We start from the raw sequence: 23524 nt of genomic DNA on the forward strand, positions 1-23524 counted from the left end.
CAGCATAAGTCAAATGTAAGCACAAAAGTAGCCTAAGGTAGTGTTTTCCCTGGAAACTTTAAGTAAAAGTATCAGATAACTGTTTAACCTTGTAATTCCTGCACAGTATCGTCACATAATAAACCTGAAATTGAAAAATGTTTTCTACCTGGGATGTTGTATCTTGGGTCGAGCTTTCTAATTGGTTGCTTAAAGCCCTGATTTTCCACCGTGTAAGAACATCAGTGATTTCCATCCACCGTTTGCTCTTCCTGTCAAATAGAGTGCAACTATCAAGTGCTCCGGTGATGCTCGGTTGAGTCATTTATTTATATTTGTGTCACACCATCACCAGCCGCCAGCATCTCCTTGTTCGCGTTGCCTAGAGGGGTTTCCACCTTTATCAGGAACCTTTTGCTTTGTTGGGGGTTTTACCTTTTTGTACCCAAATCACTATTGGCGCAGCTCTCTTTCTGGGTACTAAATCGTCATTGGAGTTGACACGTGGCTCTTGCTTTCAGACGCTTTGGACGTGTGCTGGGGAATGTAAATGCATGAGGTCACTATGTTGTTGATATTATCAGATGGCCCTTTTTTCATCATGTGAAAATGTATCCAGGTGTTATTGTGGACTGTATGATATGACAAAAACCTAGTCTGTGCTATCACAGTTGCTAGAGTAGTTATGTCAGGGAGAAATAATTTAAGGGTTCCTTATTACCTCCGCCAAGGAGGTTATGTTTTCGGTCGCGTTGGTTTGTCTGTTTGTTTGTCAGCAAGATTACTCCAAAAGTTATGAACGGATTTCGATGAAATTTTGTGGAGTGGTTGGAAATGACAAGAGGAAGAAGTGATTAAATTTTGGCATTGATCCAGATCACGATCTGGATCCAGGAATCTTTTTAAGGATTCTTCACTATTGCGGGATAGGGGGTTATTGTTGTCTGTCAGCATTTATAAAAATTCATATGCTCATAGGAAAGATTCAAGCTTTTAGATCCAGTTGGTATATTTCTATCAAGTAGGTCGTTATAACTTGGGTCTTATTGGGGAAAAACACTGAGAAATGAGGCAGTCAGACAGTTTTGGTTATACTTGTCATGTTGTATTTCTTTTCTGCTCCAATTAATTTTGCCCAAATTGTTTCTCTGTTTGAAACATTTTGCTGCTGTTTCCTTTTTGTTTTTGTTCCATTTGGATCTAGTTTTAGCGATCGCCCTGTTCTGACTCGTGGCATCTCTGCTGGTCCTGTAATTCTTAGAGACAATTTTAGTAAAACTGAACTGAGGGCCCTGGGTTTTAAAACAAGAGTGAAGTTGGGAAAACTCTCCTCTCGCGCTGTTCGCGCTCTCCCTCCCTCCCGTTGTCTTTTGCTCTCATTATACTGCTGCTGTTTTGGGTGATGACTCGATCTGTTGAATTTGCTGTCACACGCTGACTGGGAGGGGGGCCCGCATGAAGATTGATGTCTTCATTTTCTGAAATGCCCTGGGCCAAATTAACATTTATTGAGTTACATCCAAATTTTGCTTTTATGAGAGTCTAAAATAGGACCACATCTTCCAAGGCAGATATTAAATGACGGAGAACGGCGTGGGACACAAACACTCCTGATTGTTTTTACTTTTATTGTTGATCGAGGTGGGGAGTTTAAATCGAAGAACAGGATTATGTTCTAATTTGATGCCTGCATCATCTACAAATCAGACTCTGATGGGCATTGTTCTTTCACTTTCTCATGGGTGTTGATGTTCTATTGACAGTTGTTAAAATGCTGGAGCGTAATTATTCTCCAGCCTCAGGGGCTCCATAACTCACATCTTCACTGCAATGTGATGTGAAGGCTGTGGCAGGTTAAGCACCGCAGACTGACAGAGCAAATATTTGCAGCGTCTATTTAAGCGGGAGGTTTATTAGGGCAGCAGAGTGGGCTGCTGTCATTTCTGCTTCCAGACATGCGACAAAAGCTTTCTGTCATGTTTAACTTCCCTTCCGGAGTTAACCCGAAATGTGGCGCTGTAGAAGGATCCGGTAGCACGAGTTAGGACAGAAGCTCAGGTGACTGCCTTTTTTCAGAACGGCATTATTAAAAATGAGCTAATAACCTCTGCATCTACTTTTTAAAATTGAATTTGCATGAACAGATTTTGCTTTTTCTTCTAGTTTAGATACAGCAAACGCTCTCACATCCCCAATGGAATATGCACAGCATAGCAACAAAACCAGTTAGAGACGGTCTATAATTAGCTTAAGTGAAGCTGTACCTCTCCATCCTACACACACAGTGGAAAATTGAAAAAGTATGTTTAGTGGGAGTTTTGCTATGGTTGTTAAATTGAGGGCTGCACATTTACTGAGAAATCGTCACCAAATCAAATGTCAGGGAGAGAGGTACGAGGTGGTGGCCTCTTTTTTCAGACACAAGTTATCAGAAGTTAAAAATATAGACCATCTTTTCTCAGCGTTTAGGTATTAGGATGTAATATGTGCATATGCACTCAGGAGTTAAGTACATTCGATTTAGCAAGTTAGAACTCCAGAAGTGTACTATTCTCTCTCTCTCTCTCGTGATCCTGTTTCATGCCTAAGAGGAGTAATGAGTGAGTTTTGTGCAGGCAGACACTGCCTTTGAATTGGAAGCTGACTGTATCATCAGCCGTGTTCTTATGAATTCCAAACGAAGGTTTGAGGAAATGATCGATGCCAGTTGCTCTTACTCTCTTTGTTAGACCCTGACATCTTTCTAGTTTATGATCAATGAGCTGGACAAGGTTCTGACTCTGCAGATGCCTCTAATTTTGTACAGCCCAACACATTTCTAGCGCTGCCCTTTCTTTGCCTTTTCTGTTGTCTCCTTCCTCAAACAGGCAATTGGTTTGTATTGATTTCCTGAGCATCATTCCCGAGATGACTCATCCTTTTGCTCTGGGAGTCTGGCTCCATGAGGAAATGCTTTCTTTAGGTTTCCTGTTCTACTTAAGGTGAGGCTTGTCAAGGTGGAAGGTCCCGTCTGGGCCTCGAGGCTCAGAATAGCTGCTCGTAATAGTAGGTGGGAAAGATTTATAGTGTATTCTTTCTTTAAGAGAAGTAACATCTTTAGTGGGGCCGAGGCTGGCAAGAGGTGCGCTGTAGTGCCCCTGAGGAGAATTTGGCCTTCTTCAACTGTTTTGTAAGCATTTGACAGGTGAAATAGTGTGGGAACTGCGGGGAGTGTTGCTTTAAAATGCTTTTTGTTGCGCTTGTCGGGGATGTGGAGGTGCCTGGTGAATGCTCAATAGCTCTGTAGGAGCCGCTGGTGAATAGTTGAGTGCTGGGGAGAAAATGGCTTCCCGCAAGAGTTGTGCAGATTGTTTCTGAGGCTCTTTCTGTCGGGAAACTGTCCACATTTCTTTCTCCTAACTGTTGGCTCCCACAGAGGAGTTCAGAAACACTTCTTTTTGTTTTTGATTGATCAGACTGACATGCAGTTTGCCTGTTTCTCAGCCTGGAGCCAGTTGGAGAGTCGCCGTATGAACTGATGAGCCACATGTTCCGCTGTGGCCCAGCTTGCTCTCTAACATCCTCTGCCTGCGGAAAGAGACATGCTACGGAGTTTATTGTAATGGCTCAAAACTGCCTCACTGTCCACACTCATTTCCATTGTTTTCACTGTTGGGTTCCATGTGTTGTGGAAATCTCACATGGGGTACAGTAAATCAAAATCAGTTGTAATTTTGTACTGGGCAAGTATGCTTCTGATCAAACCAGTAATTGCTTTGTTCGCTCAGTCTCTGAGTTGGATCCAAGCGCCTTCAGGCTGGAAAGATCCAGCAGGGCTTTTTCAAAGGTGGAAAGACGGTTGGACGAAGACACGGTGATGGTGAATTGCCCATGTTTTGATGATTGGGTCAGTGGGAGGGTCAGACAAGGTCCTGAGAACCCACAAAAAATGTGGGGAGCTTCCTGCTCCCCTTCGTGCCGATTCAGTGTTTCACTTCATGTTAACCGACAAGAGAGATGAGAAAATCTGAGGCAAACAGAAATGGATGGCATCAATACAGGCGAGGATTTTCAGGTAAGAGAGCAAGGAGAGGCAAACATAAATGGAGAAGAGAAAATGGCTCATGTGAAGGAAGCAGCCGCTGACGGACAGTAGATTGGATGAAGGAATGTGGGTTTTGCGGGAATAGCTTGTGGTTGCTTTTAGAGACGGAGAAAGTAAAGCGGAGAGCGAAGCCGAGCGAGGAATTGTTCAGAGCCAGCGCCTGGTGAGGGCCATTGTTCATCCTTCCCTTTTGAGCTGAAGGAGACAGGAGAGTTTCACACGCCACTCGCAGGCATCCTGCTGGGCAGCCCCGGAAGGGGGCTATTGCTGCCGGTAAAGAAGGCCTGGCCATAGGGATAAATTACTCTGAATGGAGGGGTCTGTGTTTGCCGTTTTCTCCCCTTTTCTAAAAGGAGCCAGAGAGGGAAAGAATTCAACCCCAACCACAGGTTGTCCGCTTTGCTTCTGGAAAGCCTCTGCTTTCCAAGTCACCAATTTAACATCCCTCCACCCCCATTGCCCTAAAAAAACTCTCCACTCCCACCACCTCTGGAATGTTTCAGGGTTTTGTTGTCCCGTAGGGTCCGGGGTGGGTGTCTTACATGTTTCATAACTTCATGATGCGCATCACTGTGGTGGAAAGGGATAGAAAATGAGTCCAAATAAAATTTAGAGAAAAGCTGATATTGTCAACAAATGTTTGACCTACATAGTAAGAGTGGGATTTTTACATATCCTGTGTAGTTTACATTTAACTCTTCATTTCACTAGTAACTAGACATTTCCTTGGCTGGAGGAGAGACTTTCTGGAGAGGAAGTTGAATGATATCTTGACCGGCTATTGGTCAGCCTGCCAGTATGGAAACACTAGACGGGAAGGTAATATGCTTGCTGAGCTAAACTTTCAAAATAAGAGCATAGAATGGTTGTCTAGTAAAGCCAGTGGTGTTCTCTTGGACGGATGAAAAATGGAAAAAAAATTACTGAACTAAACCACCAAAAAGACCATTATATCTGGGCGACCTGCCCAAGTAAAGTCTGTGTGGGAGAAATCCTGTCATGTATTGTCATCATTATTATTCTTCTGTATTCTATAATAAGTAGTGGCCTTAAAATTCCAGTATCAGCCCAGCTGTATTCAAATCTATCTTGACTGGTAATTGGATAGAGTTGATTGCCAGACTCTGTGTGTGTGTGTGTGTCTGCGTGTGCTTATTTGCGGCCTCCTCATATAGCAACTCACTTTAATGGCTGCCTGTTGGACTGATGGAGAAAACAAAGAGGTCAATATACGGAATCTGGCAAACTCTCACTCAGAGATCTGAAATTTTACAAGCCCAATTTTTGCCCCAAATCCCAAATGTTAACATCATAGAGAGTCTGGTGCCAGCGTGGGGAGGTTAGAGCTGGGGAGCAGAGCCCTTCATGCTGCGTCAGTTTATAACTGGATATTACAGAGCTGGACCCCAGTGCCTGCTCTCCTCATCCAGTCAAAGCCCATAAAGTGAGTTACAGCTTGCCCGCATGGAATAATCTCCTCTTATTACACTTATCCCTTCAGTGTGAGTTCACATTCACAGACATGGACAAAATTGAGTTGCTAATACTGATCTGGCATCAGGCACTGCCTTGAAGTCTGTTCGAGAGCACTGTGCTCGTTTGGTACTTTACACAGCTCAAATGAGTGTTTGTACAGATGACAAAATTAGCTGGCATTGGCTACATTTGTAATTTATTCAGGTGCTCTGATGTGTACAGTGGCGGAATTAAATAGGGCATGGGTAAAATATGATTTGTGTGAACAGTTTGATGATTCAGTTTCACTGATCTCTATAAACTGGGGGTGTTGCACGGAGGGTCAAGGCCAGACATTTTTGTCCTGACAGGCAGCTCATGTAGCTCTCAGACAGTGACGCAACTGGATTGGACTTGATCTGGACTCTAGTTGCATACAAGCAGAGCAAAAGTCTCAAACTTCTGAGTATAAACAGCCTGTTTACCTTCTCTGCATATATTCTATCTATACTCTGGTTTAATTTTCATTTGAGCTAAGTGAGGTCCACAGCTTTTACCAGCTGGGAACATGGTAGTGATTTTTAATACATATGGGCCACTTAGTTTAGCCTTAAGGTTTCCTTCTGAGGCTTGCATACGTTGGTATAGATATATTCTTTATTATTCTATTAAAGTTCTGTTTAGCATAGTAATGTCTGAACCATGAACACAACACTGGCAGGATTTTATTGCTGATTCTGTCCCTAATTGCCAGACAGTGGCTCTGACCTCCTGTCCTAACTTGTCTTGGCATCAGCTGTCATTATGCAAATATTTTGTGAGTGTCACAACTTGTTTTTCATCTGAAAGATGTCAAACGGTACTGAAACACATCCGACGCCGCCAGAGTCCAATCTCTGAACTGCTTACTTCGTCAGGACAGCTGTGAAACTGGTACTCCAGAATGTTTAGTATTTTCTTAATACATTATTGAAACCAACAGTCCCCGGTTCTTTAGGCAGCCAATGGCTCGAAGGCACCGATTTAAAATGAACACGGTTGTGGGTACTTGGGAGCGAAACTGGGAACCATGATAATTAAAATATGCCAGTAGATTAACTGTTGAATTGACTAATGGACAGCTAATAATGTGAGCTCAGAGACCCGTAGGGAGGACCTCTACATAGAATGATTAGTGTAAAACCACATATTTACTGGACTGGGTATTCCGGTTTGAATAACTCGGACAGCATAAGCGAACTGAAAATTTAACCTAGACTGGAAAATCAACTCTTCTCAGAAAGGAAAGAGGGGCTCATTTGATGCTGTGACCTGTGAATCACTGGCAGAGGCCCCTGTTGGGGGGGTTTGGTGTGTGTGTGTGTGTGTGTGTGTGTGTGTGTGTGTGTGTGTGGTGATGGGGTGGGGGTCAGTTGGCCAAAGAGTCAATCTGTGGATTAGAGCAGGCTTGGACACCAAGTGCTAGCTCAGCACATTACCCAGCAAGCGTAGTGTTCACAGCCAGAGGCAGAGCTCAGAGCTCTGCCGTGTTTACACTGTCGGACTTGACACATGCATGCACACACACACAGACACACGCACATTCAAACAATCCTTTCTGTGCTAAAGCCTGTACACGGTTTTACGCTCCAAATGTCTCCCACTCTGACTGCAACGATGCTCTTTAATCTGTAGACACAAGGAACAGTCCAGAACTTATTAATTCTTCATATTCATTTAGTTATAGAAGATTATTGACAGTGTTTCCCACACCTAGGCTTTATTTGTCTGATTTATACTTGCAATCTCATTTAATCCCCCCCCCCCCCCCCCCCCCCCCCCCCCCCCCCCCCCCACACACACACACACACACACACAGGATCAATGATTTGATGCACTCCAACTGCACCAACTTGGATTGCGGCAAATTCAAGAGCTGCTCCACCGAGCTGACCAAGGCTGCCGAGGAGAACAAAGACTACTATCGCTAGCTGCTCGTGGCGATGGCGTCCATCGAGAGTCACTGTGGAAGGGCAGCTGATTATTATTATCTTCATAAGAGCATCTTGTTGTATTGTTTTAATTATTTGAAGCACTGTGGGTGCCCCTTCTTTTGTGCATCCTTTTCATCTCAGCGGAATTGTTCACACTTCTGCTTTTAAACCAGCCAACCAAATGTTCACTCTCTGTGTCTTTGCCCTCCTCTCTGACTCCATGCAGAACACTGTTGCTTTCTCACCCACTCTTCATAAAAACACCACAGGAGTCCTCCCACACAGGCCTAGGACTGTCAGACCTGCAGCTCTTCTTCTGCCTTGACTATGCTTCCACCATTCTGTACAACAGCTTTATTATCAGCATCAGCTTCTTTCAACACGTGCCATCTTTGTGGAAAAACACTCATCCGGTTTCCCATCAAGCCTCAAAACAGCTTTCCAGCACAGAAAATGGAGGAAATAGAAGTTGTCCTGATGGATCTTTTATGTGTTTTCTCTTTGATCATTATACTGAATCCTTCATTCAAGTCCTGTATATAGCGCGCACACACACATGTACAAATACACACAATTATTGGGTCCCAAAACCACATAAGTGCAGTGTGCAGCAGCCAGAGTCATCAGAGGAGGGTTACAGTAGTGGAAAGTGAAGCATATAGTACTCACACTCATCCCTCTTTCTCTTTAACTCCTCTTAAAAAAATCTACTTTTCTCTTTTTGTTTCTTTTTTTTAAATTAAAAAATAAAAACAAACTTGCATGTATCCCCTCCACCTCATGTCCACTCACATGCCTGTTCAGCAGCCGTCCACTCATCCCCGGCCAAGTTAGCTTTATCTTTGAAGTGACTTCAGAGAGAGACTGCCGGCTGGCCTTGCATGACTCTGTGTGTGTGTGTGTGTGTGTGTGTGTGTGTGTACACTGTACATAGCTTCCTGCTAAGGCCTTTAATTCTTAAACCCTTAAACCTTCACCGGCAACAGGATAATGTATCACTGTGCATGCAATTATGCTGTTTGTTCATTTCAAGTGACTAAAGGACGATATCCTCCCATGTTCTTTTGGGTCACATTTGTACATGGGAGTGCATGTGTGTGTGTGTGTGTGTGTGTGTGTACGCGTGTGCATGACTGGCATTATTTACTTGGATCAAATGCTGCATGTAGTGTGCAGAAATGAGGGTCTGTCTCCAGTCAGGTTGCAGGAGTGTTAACACGGCCTTAAAGGCAGGCTAGCACACACACACACACACACACACACACACACACATATACACACACACACACACACACACACACACCCTCTTGCTGAGTTACGTTATAAGAAAGTGACTGAGAGCTGCAGTGTGATAAGCCTCGTGTTTTAATGAAAGTCTGAGATGAGCAGGTGTGAAAAGACCCCCGCTGCTGGACCAGCTGCCTCACTTTCAGCCGGTTCACTCTGTGTTTGTGTGTATGTTTTGTGCGTGACTAAGCAAACCGGGAGGATGAGCTTGTGATGACGCAGCTGTCCAGAAAGATTTTAAGCAGCGCTGTGAAGATTTGACATCAACTCTAAGCTTGTTTGTCTGGTACTTTGTTTACATATGCGGGTGCACAAACTGGATATTGGAAGCATTTTAAGAATTCCCCCTCTTATAAAGCTTTGCCTGTGTACGACTGCTCAAGCATGTTGTTCCCCTACACTTGTCTTTTTTTACGCCAGCACGACTCAACATGTGTTGCTGTGGTTACCAGCTCGCCACATCAGGGCGGCCTGACCTACAGTCGGCAAATTAGTAGGTGGAGATGAGCCGATGGTAAGGAGAGGGACAGGCAGGCACGATGAGCTGTTCGGCATCATGCAGCCAGGTCAGCATAACCCAGAGCCATCGTGACCACAGGGAATTTGGTGAATGTGTTCCTTGAGTGTTGGTAGCAGCTTTACAGCTTCCATATGCTGTGAAGGATCAAGAGAAAGGGCTGATAGTCTGTTTGTGTAGTTTATATTGATGAACGCATCACCGATCGATTTCTTTCTACGAGTCTAAAAACTGAAAGGTAATAAATTCTCTGAGAATCATCATCAACTCTTGAACCATTTTCAACTTTTTAAGCTTATTGTTTTGGTTTTATGGAGCATTTAATGTGTGGTTTGGTTTTACTACTGTCATCAACTGTGTTTTCAGCAGCAACTAGCAGCTACAGAAAAGCAAAAGTATGAGCTACCTGTCTAGAACCAAACAGTGGAAAGATACCGAGCAGACAAAAAAGTGGACGGGACCAAAGCAGAGCCAAAAAAGGGGACCAGTTTTCTGATTTATGGTCATTACATGGCAGGAAAAAACTGGATGGATTTGTCAGTTTATTACAGCTTGTTACACAGACAATCTGTTCTACAAAAGAGACTTCCTTTTTAATGAATGAAACAAAATTGACATACTTTATAGCAGCAAATATTGCCTCTCCCCTCTGATCTCATCTCACTGACACATTTTCAAATTATAATCATTTTTTTTTTTAAACCAAGTAACCATCTGTTCAAATCTGTAGAGTGTTTAAGGTTGATTTCTGCTCTTTCACTAACTTTTCTATTGCAATGTTAAGCCAGTTTAAATAGAAGATGGCAGTGGTGCTCTTTCCTGTGTGAGGTGGGATCAAATTAAAACTTGAAATTCCTTGTATATCCTGGAAAATAACAGCTTTTGAGCCAAGGATTGCGTACTGCAGAAATGTTATCTGTTAAAGATGAGTTGTTTAGGTCTAAAACAGTCAGGATATTCTAATAATGAAGTTTGTCTATTATTTGGGCCACAGTATTTATGGCTCGCAGCATTTTAATAATACCTCAGAAAGCCAGAACAGCGCTGCGGTTCTTTTGTTCTCTGTTAGTCATGTATGAGAATCGCTGCAGGTGAACAGCCTTTCCGTGTACGTGAGCAGTCAGGCGCCTCATTCTGTCAGCAGCTTCACACAGCGAGAAGTGACGAATGCCGGGCACTGTTGGCTGACAGCGAGCCGGGACGCCAGTTGTGTCTCAGTGTGCAGTGCTGCACGGTGCAGCTGAGTGTTTGGGACGGTTCGGGCTGAACAGTTGCTGACATGCTGAGTCGCAGCTGTTTCTCTCTCAGGCTACGCTTTTACAGCTCGAAACACCCTTTCGGTGTCTTCCTGACACCGAAAGGGTGGCAGGAAGACAGAAAACACACAAAAGACTGGACTCGTTCCTTCTGTGCCCCCGTCCTACACCTCGCATTGTCAGATGATTCACTCCCGCCGACCCCCATCCCTCCGCCCGAACCCAATTTCCCGCTTATCACTTTTTACAGCCGTGCACTCACACACTGTAAGAAAGATGCAGCTCCGACCCTCCAGGTAGACTCCAGGGAGGTCCACGCCTAATTAACTGGTAGCCTTTTGACATTGTTCAAAGCGTGTGGCCACCCGCTCTCCAAGCCTGGGTTACCATTGTGTGTTTTGGCCCCACTGCTCTCCCTTCAACCCTTCACACTCGTCGGTGAACTATTTAACAGCAGCAAATTGTAAAATGGTGAAACACAGGTTGAATGTACCACCTGGTTAGATCTGAGACTCTTGTGCCATGCCAGCTTCCGGGCTTGGTTCTTGCTGTAGGCGGGTCGGGTTTAAACATGGTACCCAGGTTGGTTTGTGGGATGGCGTCTGTGTTTACCTTTTTGAGGACCACCTGTCTTGTTCTACACCAGGCCTGTTTAGACAGTTTAAGGTTATAGTGACCAGCAGTGGAGGATCTTTGGTGGTCTTTGTTTTTTTTTACTCTGCTTGAGGTTTTTTTCTGACTCACTCTCAATGCTGGGCTCTACCAGTAGCAGGTGACGGGAGAGTTTGATTGTCTGCTCAAAAATGACTGACAAACCGAGCCGCAGACCAAAATATGGTTTAAAAATATCCACGTGTGCATTTTTAGACCAACATCTATCCTTGTTTAACGCTAAACAGCAAAGCTGCTGTTGCTGCATGATCCTGTGGAACACACACACACACACACAGACACACAAATCCAGATTCTCTTTGTTGGAAGGCTTTTGAAAATCTACAAGTATGATAAGATCAAGGAATTTCCAAAAAAAGTTGATACTGCTCTAAGAGCTTTCTATCTCTCTGAAACTTGTTGCTGCCAGTTTTCTGAACTCGCAGTTCAGGTGATTACACTGTACGTGCTCCTCAGCCTTTATTCAGATGATGTATTGTTGCTAAACTTGTGCCTACAACTCAAAGTGAGCCGCTGTCTTTATAAAGACAGCCCAGCATGTGATCTGCTATCTGTGTGATTCATCAGAGGCTTGTCATGCTGGTGCTCTTGAAAGCACCGGCCTGCTAGGCCTGGCCACTGCATAGTGATATTGTTTGTGTTTGTGTGGCTTTTTTTTTTTTTTTTCCCCGTCTGCAGCTTTACATAACAATCTAGGGGTGATGATTCCCTCTTTGTTTCCTGACTAGGTTCATGCTCTCCGTATGAAAGAGATATCTGTCATGCTGTACGCTGTCTGAGCGAGCTTTTACCCGTTACCGTCTCGTCAGGGAACATCAAGATCTTTTTTGATTCCTTGATTTTCGGTTTTGCAGTTACGATTACAGGAATAACCTATGAATGTTTGCTATGCTTATTGGCATTTAACCCACAAGAAGGGTTTTTTTTAATATATATTTTAATATTGTCTCCTGTTCCTTTTGGTCCATGTTCACATTAGTTCACAGGAGGAAGATTTGATGACTTGATTGCTTCCTGCTATACTCTAAAGTTTCTTTGGTTGTGGTTGGAGCCAGTGACCTATGCTTTTTAAAGTATGTTTGACAAATGCACGGCCTGTGATGTGGCTTCATGTTGACAAGACTCCTGCTCCAGCTCACAGACTTTAATTTAGCTCAGTGCAAACCTACACCCACAGCTGAATAAAACACACATAAGCTTAAGGCTGCAAATCCAGAACTCTGCAGTATGAGCGACCCATGTTGCACTGAGGAGTGCACCATGGGGAATTTCTGGCTTCAGTCTGTCCAGCAGACAGGTAGTCTGTCTGTGATAGCCCTGTCTTTCTCTCAGTCCCCCTCGGTCTGCGGACTGTAGGAATTATAGAGTGTGCAAGAAAATTAGACAACTTTAAAGACAGGAAGACTTGGATGACGCCATCCTTGTTTACCCCCCTCGTGTTAGTGAGGAGTTCTGGAGTAAAGGGTAAGGAAGAGGGGGGGGGGAATAAGGGAGGCAACTGAGGGGAAAGTGTGAAGAGGGGATGATGGAAAGACAAGAATGAGGAGAAAGAGAAGGAGAGGGGGAAATGAAAAGAAAGAGGCCATTAATTTAGTGCTGTGGGAGGGATCTGAAGGTTACTGAGCTCTCTCTGCCAGGCCCTCCTGGGTTGACTGATGCCTTTGTGAGGAGGCCAGGAACCACACACACACACACACACACACACACAGACACACACACATTCACATGCGCGCTCCAAGAAACTTTGGGTTTGTTGCGGCAGGCCAGCTTCAGCAAAACAGACGTACACAGACACAAATACACACAGATGGTCATTAATGGGCTTCAAAGTGAGAGCAAAATGGGAAACCTTTATTTATTTCCTGTCCTGGTTATGGTTTGCTGTGATGTGTCTGAAGATGTGGTGTCTTTTCTGGGGTTTTTTTTGTTTTTGTGTGGTAGTAAATCAGACCCTGTGTGTGTGATTGACTGTGAATGTATTTTGGGATACCCGATGTTTATTGGTGTACAGACGCACAGTGTATGACATAAAAGGCCAGTAACTGATAGATTACTTACTGCCTCATATTTGATGTGCTTAATTAATCAAAATGCATTTGTGTTGCAGCAAAAATGTCCAGAAGCTCCAGAATTTTCTAGCATCTTACAGTTCACCTTAGATTTTATTATTCTTGTAGTTTGCATATAAAAATATTACTGTACTGTGCTGTGTACACTCTGAGCTTTACAGTAGAATACTATCATATTTTTAGTTGCCATTGTATTGTTATTTTAGTGTTTTTGATGTCATTTTTCCATAAACAGTTTATTACTATTTCATGTCTTAATTTCTGGAGCTCTATATCAATAAGAACACTAATTTCCATGCTTTCGGCATGTCCCCATTCAGAGTTTAGGTTAAAATCTGATTTTAAAGGTTTTAATGTGATTACAGGGACAAGTGCTGCTGTTTTGGGTGCTAGAAAAAATACATTTTCACTCCACTTGAGCTCACCGTTCCAGTAACGGCTTTGCCTGTTTGCTCTTCGCCTTTCGTGTGTAGACAGATCCACGTTAAACTATGACAGCATCATCACTGCTGCCTTTGCGTTATCAGTCTTGCTTGGGCTTAATGTTGTAATACCTTGTATTCAGAGGCTCCTAAATACGTTTCTATTGTAGGTCTATTTTTAGTCACAAATTTGGATGAAACTCTCACACTTACACAGTGAGCTCTACAGAGCCGTGCATTAAAAGAAGCATCGAAGCAAAAAAAAAAAATTGAGGATTTTTTGTGATCAGGTTACTCGATGAATCGCTGTAGTCCTGCTTATGAGTTTATGAGTAATCGGAGCAGCTGCCTGCTTGGCTTGCTGAAGTGTATGCCAGTACAGTCCCCTGCTTTTTTTTATTTTTTGTGTTAAATTACATAGTGTGATTTGATGAAGTGTGATTTTGCTAATTTGAATAATGGGCTCACTCAAGATGGTGACTGCGGTATTATACTGTCATGTTATACATTAACTTGCTATTTTTTTTAAAAAAAAGTTTTCATTTGAGACATTTAGTTGATGGCATTAGCATTTACAGTATTCAACTGTGTTCTCAAAGAATGGCACATTACTGCATGTACATTTGTAGTATGTTACTTACTTTTGTTGATTTTACAGTTTTCATAATAAAGGTTTAACTTTTGGGTTTGTTTAAAGTGCTCATAAGCCAGACGCCGTCACTTATCTCAGCACTGGAAGGCTGTGTGAGTCCACAGAATGGAGATTCAATATTGTAGATCTCACTGATACAGTTAGCCTAAAAGGAACAACCTAAAACTAATACACTTAAGTCACACCTCAGTGATTTTTCTGTCAGATGAGTGAATTGAGTACATTATCAGTTTTGAGCACACAAAAGCCATCAATCACTTTGTTAATCATTAGTGTCAGTACAGTCCAGCAGCAGTCCCATGTTTCACTGTCAGGCTTTCTGAGGTTGAGGAACAACGTTCAGGGGAAAATCTACTTAATCAATCAATTTCTGCTGCCTTTAAAAGACGCTCATCCTACTTATCACAAAGGATTTCAGTTGGGAACATCACAAGACATGTGTACACACACACACATGCACACACACATATACACAGATATATTAAACCTCCACACTCTTCAGGAGCTAAAACAAGTCAGGCTTAACTGCTCCTCACACCTGTTTCTAAATCCTCCTCTATTACACATTTCACACTTTACATTTTGAATTATTGTTATGTGTCATAGCTTTTTTTGTCACTTTGTTGCTGTTTAACTTACTTTAAACTTAAAGGTGTAAAGTCACCAAGACTCGATGTGACTTGCAGCAAAAAACTGACCTGTGAAACTCCCCGCACGGTAGAAACAATATATATTAGAAGGTGAAAGCAACAGGCAGCCTCTGTATCACCACACAGCTTAGATATTTAAGTAGGGCATGTGTGTTGAAAGGAAACGGTCTCAGCGTTTCAGCTGCACAATCACATATCCTTGAAAAGTTTAATTGCTCTGTCATTTTGGGAGCGGAAAGACTTTGAAAGGCTTGGCCTCGCTGACTTGATACGAGACGACTGTTTTAGCTTATTTTACTTTATTCTATATCAAAGGGGTTTGAGGGAGGAAGGAATTAAGACTCGCATGTTAAACTTTTTCCAAAGCAAGGATATTAAAACCACTAAAAAAACATCTCTCTATTGTGGAAATGCATTCAGCATCAAGATGGTTCTCCTATTTAGGCTGGTTTGCTGCCTTTATAGTTGATAAATTATCAGTTAATTTGTCGTTAATTTCTTAATCGGATTTTGTTCATAAAACATCAGAAAACTGTCATGAAAGGTGATGACATCATTAAATATCTTATCTTAAAAATTTACTACAGTGCATGACAAGAAAGGCAGCAAATTCTCAGCTCTGGAAACCTGGAACCATCAATATTTTATTCATTTGGTATTTTTTTCCTGAGAATACTTCTTATCATTAATCACCAAAATAATCATCAGTTTTCTTTTGACTGAGTGCATTGCAGCTCTGTATGTGTTCTGTTATTTCTGCAGCCAAGGACTCTTCAAAATGCTTTGAAAGTTGGTTATACTGAATGTACGCAGAGCCCCAGAGTTCACTGCTTGAGAATGATCAAATAGAAAATAGCATTAAAGTAAAAAGAAAGTTTTTGCTTATAGTTTAAGACTGTGGCTTTCTAAGGCTTCTGTCTAACATACTAAGCAGGGAGCGGTTGATTGTGAAGATTAAAGTAAGCAGGAGGTCACACGCAGGGGTAAAAGTCCCTGTCTCAATATCTACAGCATTTATGTGCATCTGGCAGAATCATTTTGTTGTAATATGAATTCCAATAAGTGAGTTATCCCGAGCATGTGCGGTAAACTAATCTTCTCTTCCTTTGTGTGTGTGCAGGAGTTCAGGGCAGCACTGAGTGCTCGTGTGGGAGGAACCACTTTACATGTGCAATCAGTGCATTTGGGGAGTGTACCTGCATCCCGGCCCAGTGGCAGTGTGACGGAGATAACGACTGCGGGGACCACAGTGATGAGGATGGATGCAGTGAGTCTCCGCCTCTTTATTTTTTGCTTTTGTTATCGTCTTCTGTCTCTATGGTCTTTATTCATCTATCGTGGAAAAAAAGATTCTAGTGTAATCATTTGCTTTTAAAATCCACTTCGAGCATCTCACAAACTAAGAGAAATCCTGTGTTGAATTCACCCCCGTGATCAATATGTGGTTGTAGATAACAAGGTGGCATTGAAACCAAAGCACTGAATTACCTGTGAAAGTAATCCATGCAATCCCCTCTTAGTTTAGTCAGCATGATTGATTTGAAAAGAAATCAACCGCTTGGAGATTAATGAATTTGGACAGTCTGGCATTTCAAAGGCAGTGGTCTCTGGAGCTTGAAAAAGGCGACTGGACTTCTTTTTGTTTCTTGAAGACGTTTCACCTCTCATCCGAAAGGCTTCTTCAGTTCTCAACCAAATGGTGGAGAGACCCAGGTATTTAAACCCCTGTGGGCGTAGTCCCCTGGAGGTGGTTATGACCCTCTATTGATCATGTGCGTGAACACATGTGCCCAGGTGTGAAGGGGGCGTGGGTCATATTTAATCAGTGGTTTCAGTTGAAACCAATTTAGGACTCCGCTCCATTGTTTCCTGTGGCCTATTGAGGTCACTGGAACAAAGGTGTGAATGGGGGTTGAGACGTCTGGGAAGGGAGCTCAGGACAGCACTGTAAGCGGGGGAAAGTTGGTGACGTAATCCACCTCCTCTGTTCAATGATGGTTGTTCACAGTGGACATAGATGGCTTCTTTCACTCCTCTTTCAAACCATCTGTTTTCCCTGTCCAAAATGTGAACATTGGCATCCTCAAAAGAGTGCCCTTTTTCCTTCAGATGCAGATGTACTGCTGAATCTTGTCCTGTCGAGGTGGCTCTTCTATGTTGTGCCATTCGTTTGTGAAGAGGCTGTTTGGTTTCACCAATGTAGAGGTCCGAGCACTCTTCACTGCACTGAACAGCATACACTACATCGCTGATCTTGTGTTTGGCGGGTTTGTCCTTGGGATGAACCAGTTTTTGTCTTAGGGTGTGACTTGGTTTGAAGTATACTGAGATGTCATGCTTGGAGAAAATTCTTCTGAGTTTCTCTGACAAGCCCGACACATATGGGATGACAATGTTGTTCCTCTTGTCCTTCCTATTCTCTGTAGTTTGTGTTTGGCCTTCATTCCTGTGCATCTTAGCTGATTTGATGAAGGCCCAGTTGGGGTAACCGCATGTTTTGAGGGCTTTCTTAATGTGTGTGTGTTCCTTATGCTTCCCTTCTGCCTTAGAGGGAACACTTTCCGCACGGTGTTGTAGGGTCCTGATCACCCCAAGTTTGTGTTCCAGAGGGTGGTGGGAGTCAAAGAGGAGATACTGGTCTGTGTGTGTGGGCTTCCGGTAAACTTCAATGTTGAGGCTTCCATCTTCCTCGATAAGCACCGCACAGTCCAGGAATGGTAACTTGTTATCTCTGGTGTCCTCCCTGGTAAAACGTATGTATTTATCCACTGAGTTAATGTGACGAGTGAAGGCTTCTACTTCATGGGTTTTGATTTTGACCCAGGTGTCATCTACATATCTGTACCAGTGGCTAGGTGCCATCCCTTTGAAAGAACCAAGAGCTTTACTTTCCACTTCCTCCATGTAAAGGTTGGCTACAATGGGAGACACTGGGGAGCCCATGGCACATCCATGCTTCTGTCTGTAGAATCCATCATTGTATTTAAAATATGTTGTGGTAAGGCAGAGATCTAAAAGTGCACAAATCTGATCTGGGGTGAAGCTGGTTCTGTTCAGTAAGGAATCGTCTTCCTGTAGTCGTCTTCTGACGGTCTCCACTGCCTCAGTTGTGGGTATGCAAGTGAAAAGTGAAACCACATCAAAGGACACCATGGTTTCATCTGGATCCAGTACAAGATTCAAAGGCAGTGTAAAGTGAACCTTTGCCTTTGTTGAAGTATGTTTTATATAATCTATCAGCTTTTAATTTAAACCAGAGTTATTTTTTATACTTTTTTCCAAAAACTGTTTCATGAAGAAACCAAACTAAATATTCAGTCTAAATCAATTAATTAATTAAAATAAAATAAAATAAAGACTTTCAGTAATTGACAGTTTTTGATACTTAGTGCATCCAGACATTATTAGGTTACTTGACCTAAATGATTTTGATTTGGACATTTATGAACTGATATTTATGTAATTTGTTCTCATGTAATTTCCTTTTTAAGGGTTTGATTTAAATCGAGATCAATTTTCCATCAACCAGCGTGCCAGATGTGGCTCTAAGGAGTAAATCAGCAGTTGATGACCAAATATTATACATGAGCCCCATGAGCAAGGCATTACACTCCCACCGCTTTGCCAAGACTCTAGTTGTTCTTGGCTGCTCTCTGGCACTAATTTTACATAACTGGATGACTTCTGAATTTTGCTATAAATGTAGAAATGTTCTCAGGCAGTTTTTTCCCCCCTACATGAATAGTGTAGAATAGAAAGGAGGAAAAAAAAAAAAATCTATAATTGAGCCCACATGGATCCCATCATCACCCGGTGAAACGCTGAATGGGTCACCGGTCAGGTGGGGTAGTACTTGTGAGCGAGACGCTCTGCCCCGTGCAGAAAAATGCTCGAGTGACTTTTGGCAACAGATGAAGTTTGGCTGGAGGGAAGTCTTGGCAGCTGAGGCAGACAGGAGTGTTCTCCTGTAGAGCATGTCAGTTTGTCAAGTGGAGGAGATCTCCACACCTTTTTTAAACACTTCGGTGTATCGCTGTGAAATGTCAATGTGAGAGTCTCCTTTTTTTTCCTGTTCCTCACTTGCTCACAGAGATGGAAAAAAAAAAAAAAAAAGCGAGCTGCCCCTTTCTTTGACACTTCCTCACACGCTTGTAGAGCTGTGTGGTTGTGTTTGTGCATGTGCTGATATTCTTTCTCCATCTGTCTTCCTCTGTCACATTAAGCTAGTTAGAGGTTGGGAGAGGGGATGCTAAGCGTTATTGATGTCTGGCCAGTTGAATATTCAGTGTGTCAGATTCCCGTGTATTGATCTGCGTCTTGTTACTTATTTAGGAGACGCATGAAAGCAGATGACGGATATCAGAGCATCTAGCTGGACCTTCCTAATCCATTAGTACTGTCTGATCGATCCTCTGCTCCACCACTGCGTAGCTGCATGCTGGTTCTCTGTTCTCTTGGACTTCTCTGGTCAATATCGTAATCGCAGTCCTCATATCACATAGATTTTGTTTTGTTGAAGTACTCAGCCATTTAAAAACTTCAGATACTGTCACGCAAATGCACCGCTTCTTCTTGCCGCTGCATCAACTTCATCAATGGTCCCATTACATCATGAGGGCCCACAGATCAGCTCATTGCAGTTGTTCAGTTGTTCACCAGTAAAGACTACAAATCATAAAATAAAGTATCACTTTTGTTGCCTTGGTTTCAAATATGCAGGTGAAAAAACCCTCAAGCTCTGATTGTCTACTTAAAGGAACCGTCTGAAAGCACAGCTGACCAGTTGTGGTAACAGGAAGGCAGCTTGAGTGATTAAGATCACAACTCCAAAATTCTGCCATTACTTTTTTCTTTATTAAAATCTTCTCTGTATTTCCAAATATCAGACCAGAGCACATTCATCAGAGGCAGGCGCTTAAAGAGCAAGTGTCTTCCCGTTCTTAGATTATTCCTCTGCCAGCTGAATTATACATTTTCTCAGGCAAAGGAATATTTTAGCTACTTCTTAAAATGAAATAGTGTTTAATTTTATAGTGTTTGCATGTGTGTTTGTATTCTTGTGTCGTGTAACTCTGCTTCTATTAGACTGATTAAATTAAGGGAAATGGATCGTAAAACTGAGAAGAGAGATTTTATGGTTTTTAACATTTTTCCAAACATGGCGAAGAGTTGAACTGAATCTCTGTAAGATGGAGAGAGTGCGGGTTCCTCGATTGAGCAGGATCAGCAGGTGTGTGTGTGTGTGTGTGTGTGTGTGTGTGTGTGTGTGTGTGTGTGTGTGTGTGTGAGAGAGAGAGAGAGAAAGACCGTGAGAATCTAGAGCGACACAGATAAGCACATAAAGATACATTGTCTTTCCTTCAGAATTGTAGCATTATAGTTTGTGTTGTTTGAACCTTAAACTAATTCTCAACAATTTTCAGACAAAGTAGAGTTGTCCTGAATCAGGCTGGAGGAATCTGTGTGTGTGTGTGTGTGTGTGTGTGTGTGTGTGTGTGTGTGTGTGTGTGTGTGTGTGTGTGTGTGTGTGTGTGTGTGTGTGTGTGTGTGAGAAACTCATGAAGATGGCAGTGAAGACAAAGTGTCTGACTGTGCCTATGAAGCTATTGGTGTAAACGTCTGATCTAATTACAATGTGGGGATCATGTGGAAACTGCAGTGCAGCTGTGGCTGTTCTTGTGTGTGCATGTGTGTGCGCGGGTGCCATGTGCTTGTGTTCCCCCAGATAAAGTTTCATAGCTGCACAGAGACCAAAGAGGGAGCAGGGAGGAACATTGGGGACTAAGAGGTGCATGTAAAAATGTTGTTGTGGAGGTTTTTGTGTGTATATTGGATAAAGTATGTGGAGTTGTTAATGTCAGTGCTGGAACTTTAGTCTGAAGGAGTTGGTGTTGCATGAAGGTGACGAGGAAATGGACTTTACAGCTATGGGTTCTCCTCTTCACCTCCCTGTTTATACTGGACCACACTGAGTGGGGGGTGGGGGTCTTTGCCGGTTTATCATAAATCTACCTGTTTTCATAAAATACTTCTCAAGTTTGTACCAGTGAGTGTGTAAGATTTTCTGCTCCACTTCCCTTATTTTATGTTATAATTTGTTCTAATACAAGTTCAAAAAATACAACTGATTTGAAAAGGACGTCATTTTGTGATTTCTTGGAATAGAGCACAACTGATGTAAGCCTGAAAAAGCTTATTTACAGCCTGGTACATAGAACGCGTTTGGCCTCCGTGTTTGGCCTCCCCTTCGTAAACACTCTGAGTGGGTGAAATGTTGCATAACTCATCCACCTGGATACTCAAATTGACAGGTGTCTGGATCAGCATCTGCTAAGTATCATCCAGTATTCATTAAACTGGACCTTGTCACTGTGTGTGTGTGTGTGTGTGTGTGTGTGTGTGCCTGTTGAAGTTTTTTGGAGTATTTTCAATGGTTTATTTGATTCAGTGTTATTGGAGATACACCAGGCACTGGAATTGGGCGTTTTCCTTGTCCCAATAACAAGCCATTTGTTTCGTGCATGCACGCCACGCGCAGAGTGTTGCAGGCAAAAAGTCACACAAACACTCACAGCCAGGTCATTAGCTGTGCAAACTGTGTGAGGAACATAACAATAAAGCTAATCAGAGACTTCAGAAGAGCCTGTAACTTAAAGACTGGTGCAGTTTGGGGGATATCGTAAAATTTAATTTCTTTTATTGTGAAAATATTATTATGCATTGAAGAAAAGTTTATTTTTATTTGCATGTGCTGCCAATTATAGTCCTTAAAATTAGTATGGGCAGGTCTCACTTAGAAAAACATCTGAATCGGCCATGAAAATTTCAGTCAGTGCATTTCTAAACATGATGGCTTGCTGTGTGGTACAGACCATCCCTGAAGTTTGTGCTGCAGCTTTTTTCTGTTTTTGTGTCTGTGCATCGCACTCTTAACTAAGGTTTAGCGCCTCCACCCTTTCATCCATGTAAGGTAACTTCAAAAAACCAACTTGGTGCCGGCTGAAACACTAATGCTGAAGCTCCAAAATACAGAAAACTTAGACTGTATATCATTTTTTTTTGTTTTTATAGAACTTAATGCTGAAAAAAGATGGTGTTATCAGAGAGAGTATTATTTACAATATTTTGTCTCAGGACTGTCTGCAGCTCATGCCCTGTAGTATTGCCAGGAGTGTTAATAAACATCGTATCATAAGACATAATATATGTATGTATGTATTTGTAAATCAATATCAGAATTTTTTATTCCCTAAACATTGGAATTTGTTCACAAAATCCAGGATCAGTCAGGCAGTAGTTTGAAAGGACTATAACACAACCAGCGCTTTGCTTAAATCCAAATTTCTTTTTTGAACCAGTTTCCCTTCTGCTTATTTGGTCACAAAGGCAAAAATAAATTCGTTTTTTAAAACTAAAGTGTCGCGGCTGGCCGCTGCGCAGGCAGGAAGGAGGACCCCAGTATGCAGACTCCAGGACGGTGTAATTCACTCACACGTTTATTTACACAATCTTACAAGAAATAACCATGAGCTCTCCCCGGAAATACACCAGACGGGGGAGAGACGCGAAACAGACTAGACTTCACTCACTAGAACTAACACGACTAAGCATAGGACAGCGGACAACAACCAATGACGCGACAAGCATGGAAACCACAAGACTTATATACACACGCGAGGTAATGGACAAATAGGAAACAGCTGGGAACACGGGTGACGCTAACTACAAGGACAGGACCAGGGGAAGCAAAACTGAACACAAGAGACAGAGACAGGACGACTATCAACATAAAACAGGAAGTAACTTGACACCTGACGATATGACAGAGGGATAACTGACACCAGCACAACAGAACGCAGGGGAACAAAAACAACTATATAACAAGAACATAGAATTCTGGGCCACCGGCCCAGGACCATGACATAAAGTGGCCCGGATAACTCCTGTCTCCAGCCTTCCCAGCCACTTCCCACAGCTATTCCTTCTAATGTTCAGCAAACGCGGTTTTCTGGCTGTTTTTCACAGCTGGAAAAATTGTGTCTATATTCCATAAGGAATACACAATCTTATTCTGTTCCAGTATCCAGAGTTGGATTGGAACATGAACTGGTAAACCAAGTTTGGAGTTCGGGCTCGGCACTTTTTCTCAATGACAGTCTGGTACAAATTCCCACATCAAAATAAACCCTCACACTAAAGTCCTCCTACTTTATTTTACCCGCAGTTACTTATCTGTCAGCGTAAGAAGTTTGTAATTTACGCTCAGTATGTGTCTCAAACTTCAGAATAAAGACCTAAAATAACATGATTTTGAAGCCATTATGCAGAAAAAGTGTGCTAAAAAATAACTAAAGACTGAACATGATTATTGCATTTTCACAGTGCCTGACTAAACTCATAGAGATCTTTATGACAGCATTATGATCATCAGAAGTGTCTAGTTGAAGAGCATGTTAGTGGGTCGCACATCTCAAGGACAGGATACTAATTAGCCTTGATGAAGTTTAA

General features: G+C 42.5%; 1 protein-coding gene across 1 annotated transcript in view; it reads left to right on the plus strand.

Annotated features, from left to right (window-relative positions):
- Positions 1 to 23524, plus strand: part of lrp4 (low density lipoprotein receptor-related protein 4) — a 105922-nt gene that overhangs the window by 30018 nt on the left and 52380 nt on the right. Inside the window, exon 2 of the mRNA XM_030725997.1 lies at positions 16137 to 16283. Coding sequence (XP_030581857.1) covers positions 16137 to 16283 — 147 coding nt within the window. The remainder of the gene's footprint in view (positions 1 to 16136; positions 16284 to 23524) is intronic.

This window comes from Archocentrus centrarchus, unplaced genomic scaffold, assembly GCF_007364275.1.
Source record: "Archocentrus centrarchus isolate MPI-CPG fArcCen1 unplaced genomic scaffold, fArcCen1 scaffold_90_ctg1, whole genome shotgun sequence".
In the NCBI taxonomy this organism is placed as follows: Eukaryota; Metazoa; Chordata; class Actinopteri; order Cichliformes; family Cichlidae; genus Archocentrus; species Archocentrus centrarchus.